Raw genomic sequence first — 8,237 nt, 5'->3', positions numbered from 1 at the left:
CAGGAATTGCACCATCCTGGCCGTTTTCTTTGGGATTGGAGGAAGGAATCAATTGTCCTCGACAGCTTTTATAGAATAAAAAGCTGGACTTCTCCTATTCTTACATAATTTTGCTCCTGACAAAACGTGGGTTTCATTCAGGGCTCCCGTTCCTTTCAAACATGAGCCTTTAAATTTACATATTTTCAACAATGGAAGGGAAGCATGCATTCAATAATCCACTTTTAATCAACTCCTACATTTGATAACCTTCTGCCTTCTCCTCCTGATCACTCTGGCGATTTCTTTGACTCACCCTTCAGTCTGGACTTTTTAATTGCCCTTTTTAAACAAGGAGAAAAGCCCAGAGATCTAAAGTCCTGCTCAGCACTTGAAAAAATTAATGGGAACGAAGGAGACGGGGGAAAAAAGGCTGGAAATCCTGACAGGAGATGATGCAGCTTTGGGGCAGAAAGGGAAAATAATTGGTTTGGAGCCAGCTGAGACCAAATGACTTTGATCTGCCACCCTTCAGAGCAGCAGGGGAGCTTTGGGGCTGGGGCTGACGCATTTTAGGGCACCTCCAGGGTGGCACTGGGGCACGGTGACATTGGGGCTGGCGCTGGGTCGCTCCTTGGAGAACAAAACCTGGCAGTTCCTGAGGGCTGTGGGGGTTTCTGTGCCTCTGGCCCCTCAGACCCAGAAAATGCAATAAAGCACCTGCAGCTCCTGCTGGTGGCACGAGGGACCACGGCGTGGAATGAATGCCCTGCTCTGGTGCCGTCCCTGGTGGCAGCAAAGCCATGACTCAATTAGCGGGGCTGGGAGAGGTTTTCTGGCACCTGAAATGCCCAGCGACCTTGCAGTTTCCTCTGCTTTTCCATGCAGTCATGATGATTACCCCATCCCGTCCGAGGCAGGGCCCGAGGCCAGCCCTGCCGGCTCCCACGGGGGCAGTGTCTGCATTTGCAGCTGAAAAGGCAATTTCCAAGCAGTCAGTGTTGGTTTTTCATCTGGCTCTGGTGGTTTTTAACTCGTGGCAGGACTGAAATGCACGGGAGGCGTTTCATGGGTGGGGACATCTCACGGTGCTGCAGCTCAATTTCACCCCAGTTTCAAGGGACATGTGGCACTCAAGGACGTGGGTTAGTGATGGCCTCGGCTGCATCGGGCTGGATGAGCCTGAAGGTCTTTTCCAGCTTGGATCATTGTGTGATTTGTGTCCTTTTTGTGTCCCCAGCGCCCTGTGGGGGCCACCTGACGTCACCCAGCGGAACCATCCTGTCCCCAGGCTGGCCTGGCTTCTACAAGGACTCGCTGAGCTGTGCCTGGGTCATCGAGGCCCAGCCAGGCTACCCCATCAAGATCACCTTTGACAGGTGCTCACCTTTGACAGCCCCACATCCCCTGGGTTTGGCTGTCGCCTTTTCCTCACCCTGGAAATGGAACTCGAGATTGTTTTAGTGAGGAGGTCACAGGAGAGCAGATCTCCCTTTGGAGGCCTCCAGGGGCACTTCTGGAGAAGCTCCACCAAAGCCCACTCACACGGGGGTGCATACGGTTTTATAAATTAGCATAAATTAGCATAATTGACACAAAAACACCGATTAGGAGCACAAGTGGTGCTGCAATGTTTTGTTTCTCGGGTCAAGCCCCTTCCAGGTCTTTTCTTCCTCGGATGGGGTTGTACTTTGTGGATGAAAATGTGTTGGAAGAGCTGTTTGTCTTTGGTAGCCAGGAGAACTAAGATAGAGTGCAGACCCTCGGAACATGTTTTGGTTTTTTGCTTAGGGAAAGGGCGTGGAAAAGAACAGGGAAAACTGGAATGGGTTACAGGGCTCCAAATGTCTGTGTAAAGAACACAGAGAATACATGAAAGAAAAAAAGAGACAAAATTCCAAACAGCATCAGGGTGTTTGTGGCGATTCCAAGGTGCAGCCGAGAGAAGGAATGAGCTGCTCCACGTCGTGTCCGGCTCTGGGGTTCTCCCCTCCCCTTTTTTATTTACGAGCTCCTGGCAGGGCTTTAAAACTCACTCAGCACTGGGGAAGGAGCAGTGGGAATGGTGCTTTTCCCCCCTTCCTGTCCTGAGGAATTCCCACTCATTTTCAGGGCTGTTTCAGACGCCTTTCTGGGGGCTGAGCTCTCACATGTTCCTGGTGGGGAGCAGAGCAGCGAGGATCCGCTCCAGCCTTGGGAATGCTGAGTTTTTTGGCTTTCTCTGGATTTCCTGGCCCTGGGGCTGGCTGTGTGGGAGGGGTTGTTCAGGGGGCACGAAGTTGCTTCCAGCCTGGTGGGGGTCAGCCTGGTGAAGAGGTGAAGCATCACAACGAAACCCCAAAGGTGTGAGAGGTGCCCTCAGCGAGGTGCTCAGGCAGCAGAAAGGAGCCAGCCCTGACCCCGTGGTGGCTCCAGGGCTGAAATGAGGAGAAGGGAGCAGTGCTGGTGTTTCACAGCTCCCTCGTGTCCCTCCCAGGTTCAAGACAGAGGTGAACTACGACACCCTGGAGGTGCGGGACGGCCGCTCCTACTCGTCGCCCCTGATCGGGGTCTACGATGGCACCCAGGTGCCCCAGTTCCTGATCAGCACCAGCAACCACCTCTACCTCCTGTTCACCACGGACAAGAGCCACTCTGACATCGGCTTCCAGATCCGATACGAAAGTAAGGGCCCGTTGTTCGTGGAATTCCCTGGCATTCCGGCCTCTCTGGCAGTGCCACGGCCTCAATCCGTGCCCCTTGGGTCTCTTTTTCCCCGTGGCAGGCAGCTCTCACTGCTCAAGGACTGGGGAGTGGGAAGCTGCTGCCAGTGGATTTTTCTGCTTTTCCTGGGATCCCAGACTGGTTTGGGTTGGAAGGGAACTTAAACCCCATGGGCAGGGACACCTTCCCCTATCCCAGGGTGCTCCAAGCCCCAATATCCAGCCTGGCCTTGGGCACTGCCACGGATCCAGGGGCAGCCACAGCTGCTCTGGGAATGCCATCCCAGCCCCTCCCCACCCTCACAGGGAAGGATTTCATCCCAATATCCCACCCGAATCTCCCCTTTTCCAGTGTGAAGCCATTCCCCCTTTGGTTGTTGTAGAAGTTTTTTATTTTTATTTTAGCATCTGCAGAATATTCTTGATTTTAGGAGACAGAGCTGAGCTCACAGAATCAGAATATCCAGAGCTGGATCCCACAAGGATCATGGAGTCCCAGCTCCTGGCCCAGCACAGAATCCCACACCAGTTCCTTTCTCCATTTCCTCCTCTTGCTCTGGGGATTTTCCTCTCTCCATCCTCTCACTGTGAGGATTTCCCTCTCTCTGTTTCCTCCTCTCACTGTGAGGATTTCCTTCTCTCTGTTTCCTCCTCTCACTGTGAGGATTTCCCTCTCTCCATCCTCTCACTGTGAGGATTTCCCTCTCTCCATCCTCTCACTGTGAGGATTTCCTTCTCTCTGTTTCCTCCTCTCACTTTTGGGATTTCCCTTTCTCCATCCTCTCACTTTTGGGATTTCCCTTTCTCCATCCTCTCACTTTCGGGATTTCCCTCTCTCCTTCTCTCACTTTTGGGATTTCCCTCTCTCCCTTTCACCCTCTCACTCTGGGGGTAACCAGCAGGATTCCAAACAATCCCATGGGAGGGTTGATCTTCCCGCTGAGCTCCTCAGCGCCCCGAGGGGGTGACGCTGCTGCTTTGTCCCACAGCTGTGAAGCTGCAGTCCGACCACTGCCTGGACCCGGGGATCCCGGTGAACGGGCAGCGCCACGGGAACGATTTCTACGTGGGAGCGCTGGTGACGTTCAGCTGTGACCCCGGCTACACCCTGAGCGACAGCGAGGCCCTGGAGTGCGAGCCCAACTTCCAGTGGAGCCGGCCCCTGCCCAGCTGTGAGGGTGAGGAAACCTCTGCAGCCCCTTCCTGTGCAGCTCCACTGCAAAGCAGCAGCTGGAAAGCTCCCAGTGGCATTTAATCCATGGATCTTGGTGGGATGATCAGTCCCTTTTGTTGGATTTTGGTGGGTTGATCCATGTATTTTGTTGGATCTTGGTGGGTTGATCAGTCCCTTTTGTTGGATTTTGGTGGGTTGATCAGTCCCTTTTGTTGGATTTTGGTGGGATGATCAATCCCTTTTGCTGGATTTTGGTGGGTTGATCAGTCCCTTTTGCTGGATTTTGGTGGGTTGATCAGTCCCTTTTGTTGGATTTTGGTGGGTTGATCAGTCCCTTTTGCTGGATTTTGGTGGGTTGATCCATGTATTTTGTTGGATTTTGGTGGGATGATCCATGTATTTCGTTGCATTTTGGTGGGTTGATCCATGTATTTTGTCGGATTTTGGTGGGTTGATCAGTCCCTTTTGTTGGATTTTGGTGGGTTGATCAGTCCCTTTTGCTGGATTTTGGTGGGTTGATCAATCCCTTTTGCTGGATTTTGGTGGGTCGATCCATGTATTTTGTTGGATTTTCCTGGGTTGGGTTTTGTTTTCACTTTCTCCTCCCAGCTTGTGAAAAGTTCTGGATTATTGAACTCTTGATCTCCTTTTTTCTGTGTTTTCAGCTCTCTGTGGGGGCTACATCCGTGGCTCCAGTGGCACCATCCTCTCCCCAGGCTTCCCTGATTTTTATCCCAACAACTTGAACTGCACGTGGACAATAGAAACATCCCATGGGAAAGGTGAGACACCTTTGGGGTGCTTGGAGAGGACTGAGGGTGGTGGTGGGCAGCGGGAGAGAAACTGCTCCCTGTGGGATCCAGGAGTTCCTCTCAGGAATGATGATTCCATTGTCCCTGGGCAAGATCCAGAGGGTTTTGGTGTCACCTCTTCATCCTTTTAAAGTGGAGAGGATTCAGAGGGACAAATGGTTCCGTGCCATCAGCCAGAGCCTGTGCCTTGTGTTGTCTCTTATTCCAGACCTTTGTGGCATTATCCTGGAAGTCAGGGTGTAGATGGATAGAGATCCAGCTATCCTGAGAGTCAGCTGCTGTTTGGATTCCTGGCAATGTTTTTTTTTCCCAGGGAGCAGAGAGGAGCTGCCACTGCCACCACTGCTGGCACATTTGGGGCTCTGTGGCTCTTTCAGCTCTGTTTTAATTCCCTGGCTCAGCCCCTGTGCAGCATTTTAGGGCTGGAGAAGTGGAAACACGGAATAAATCTGCTCCAGACCTGGGCCAGAGCTTGGGCTCTGAGTTCCCAGCCCTTCCCTAGTCCTGCATTTCTCCTTCCCCCACAGCCAGGGGGTGAGTTCAGTCCAAGCTCCAAGCAGCACGAGCTCCTGTCTGGGAGGAAAATCCAAGGAAAAAGGTGGCACTGATGATTAGAGAGCGAGTTTGGTGTGCTGGGGCTGGAGGAGGGGGATAATTCCCTGTGATCCAACAGCATCTCCTGGGCTGAGCACAAAGGATGGGAATTCCATCTCCCACAACGGCCTCGCCGTGGCACCACTCAGCTCCAGGCAGGGATCAGCAGCCAGTTTGCCCAATTCCGGTTGTATCCCAGCAAATAAACTTGTCCATGGGCAGCACAGAGCTTTGGGGAGCTCTGGGAGCTGGGAGAGGTGCTCTGTGCAGGAGCAGCAATCCCCTCTCCCGTTAATCCACGCTCCTGATCCAGCTGGGATCACGCACCGCCTTACCCCGGCAGAGTCGCTCCCTGTTATAGGAGGAGGAGCAGCTCTGATGGCCTGGGAGCTTTTACTCCGACACCACAGGGAAATCTCCTGGCCAAGCTCGAGAAAACAGGGAGTTCTTTCAGCAAGCAGGGATATTTCTATGGAAATTCAGGAGCTTTTTGTCTCCTGGGCTGTTAAAGACGCTGCTGGGGCCAAGTCAGGAGCAGAGGGAACAGCCCTTCCCTTCCTGCAGGGGCAGGGTCATCCAAGGAATTCAGCCCTGCCTCTGAGCACCTTGAACCCACCCATGTTTGTCACACCAGTGAGCTCTCTGAGGAGCTGTTCCCAGCTTTTTTATTTCCCAGGAATTCTGGCCTTAGCTGCAGTAATGAATCTCAGAGAATCACGGTGGGAGCTGCTCCATCAATCCAGGCAGGTGTAGGGGAAAATTACAGGGCCCTGGGAATTCAGCTCTGCTCTCCTGTGCTGGGAACAGGAGGCTCAGAGGCTGAGAGAGGACTTGGAGTGTTTGGTGTAGAAGAATCTTTTTTGGACGCTTATCCCTCTCCTTACCTCTGCTGGTCCTTCCTCCAAGGTTGTTCCCCAGCAGCTCCTTAGGGGTGACTCTGTGGGATCCCTGTGTCCATCCAGGGGCCCTTCCAGCAGAATTCCTGTGCCTGGGCAGCTTTCTGGGCTGGGAAAGCTCCACCCAGGCAGCTGCTTGGGAGCAGGAGATCCCCAAATCCACTTAGGAATGAGAGGGAGAGGAGTTAGAGGATGTTGTAACTGGCATGGAGCCAAGTGCACCTCAGGAAAATCCCATAGATCATAAAATCATGGAATGGTTTGGGTTGGAAGGACCTTGAAGCCCACCCAGTGCCACCCCTGCCATGGGCAGGGACACCTCCCACTGTCCCAGGCTGCTCCAAGCCCCCTCCAGACAGGCCCTGCAGGCTGCTTCAGCCAGGCCTGGGACACTGCCAGGGATCCAGGGGCAGCCACAGCTGCTCTGGGAATTCCATCCCAGCCCTCCCCAGCCTCACAAGGAGGAATTTCACCCCAATATCCCATCCAAACCCGCTCCCTTTCAGTTCAGAGAATTGTTGATTCCCCAGAGCCGTGGAAGGAGGAGATGAGCAAAGGGGGTTCTTTGTCCTGGTGTTTTATGGAACAGAAGTTGGAAGGGGTTTGGATGCTGGGCTGTGGTGGGGGAGCGTGTGAGCACAGCCAGACACATCCAAGCACCTCCAGACACATCCAAACACCTCCTTACCCATCTGAACTCATCCAAACACATCCTGACCCCCTTCAGGCAAATTCAAACCCCTCCAGACACATCCCAACACTTCCACACCCCCCCATGCTGTCCCTGCCTCCCAGCTCTCTGGTTTTGGAGCATCAAGGAGCACTGGATCAGTTTGGTCCTTGTTAAATCCCAAGCTTTCACAACTCTGCTTCCAGCAGGGAATTTATTCCCATGGCTTGAGCATTCAACATTTTCCCTGATTTTCCTTGTTCTGCTCTTGCATTTCCCAAACCCATTTCTGCCACTGCCACACTGCCTGGACTTGGTATCCCAGGCATGGGAATTGTTTCAATTCCCATAAAACCGGGTAAAATTCAGGGCTGGTGCCTCCCAGGGCACCAAATTATTCCCTGCCAAGCCAGTGACGGAGCAGGGATGATCAGAGAATCATGGAAGGGATGAAGGATCACCCAGCCCAGCCCCTGGCCCTGCACAGACACCCCCAAATCCCACCCTGGGCATCCCTGGCAGCGCTGTCCAAATGCTCCTGGAGCTCTGGCAGCCTTGGGAAGGTTCCCGTTCCCTGGGGAGCCTGGGCAGTGCCCAGCACCCTCTGGGGGAAGAACCTTTCCCTTAATCCCACCTGACCCCGCCTGGCCCAGCTCTGGATATTCCCTGGCTCCTGTCCCTGGTCACAGAGAAGGATCTGCCCCTCCTGAGGGATTTATGGAGGTGTCCAGGTCCTTCCCTCCAAGGTTTTTGGGAACATCTCCCATGTGGCCAGCACACGAGTCCTGGAATTGCCCTACTGCTCCAACAATTATTTTCCTGTGACACTTTATGGACTCCCAGGCTGTCCAAGTGGAGTTTAAAAGCAGCTTAATTTTAAAGGTATTTAAATCCCTAAAGAGAGGCCATTATTTTTAATCTCACAGCTTCAAAGTGATTTCTCTTCCCTCTAATTTGTTTTGCTGTTTCTTCTGCAGAGAATGGGGGAAGAAGGAAAAAAAAAAACCAACCCAGCCTTGTGTTTGCAGAGATGTTTTGTGCCACAGTAAATTTCAGACCAGAGCAAAGGTTTAATTAAGCACAAATCCTTTAAAATGAGCTCCTAATTAGTCCTTTTTGCTACATTTCCACAGCCCTCCAGTGCTGGAGGAGCCTCGTGCCCTCTGCTTGGAGTTTTTACCTTAAAAAATTTGGGAATTGGGGCCTGTTCTCCAGGATAACTGAATTATCCTTGTTAGTTCTGTTCTTAGGCTGGGTTTAGTAAGGCTGAGGGTGTAAATTTGCTGTCAGGTGAGAATCCAAAGCCGTTTTGCTTTCCCCACATCCCAGTTTTCAGGTCAGATCTATTTCTGTTTGGTGCTTCTGGTAGGAATAACGAACACTTGGAAACTCGGGGAAGTTTCCTGCCTT

At 52.6% G+C, this 8,237-nt stretch overlaps 1 protein-coding gene across 1 annotated transcript in view; it reads left to right on the top strand.

Moving 5' to 3' along the window:
- Nucleotides 1-8,237, top strand: part of CSMD2 (CUB and Sushi multiple domains 2) — a 304,492-nt gene that overhangs the window by 183,436 nt on the left and 112,819 nt on the right. Inside the window, 4 exon segments of the mRNA XM_017736114.1 lie at nt 1,220-1,358; nt 2,456-2,643; nt 3,671-3,859; nt 4,521-4,637. Coding sequence (XP_017591603.1) covers nt 1,220-1,358; nt 2,456-2,643; nt 3,671-3,859; nt 4,521-4,637 — 633 coding nt within the window.

Source organism: Corvus brachyrhynchos, unplaced genomic scaffold (assembly GCF_000691975.1).
Source record: "Corvus brachyrhynchos isolate BGI_N302 unplaced genomic scaffold, ASM69197v1 scaffold65, whole genome shotgun sequence".
Lineage (NCBI taxonomy): Eukaryota > Metazoa > Chordata > Aves > Passeriformes > Corvidae > Corvus > Corvus brachyrhynchos.
The sequence above is the reverse complement of the archived record's forward strand: the minus strand, read 5'-3'. Positions and strand labels throughout refer to the sequence as shown.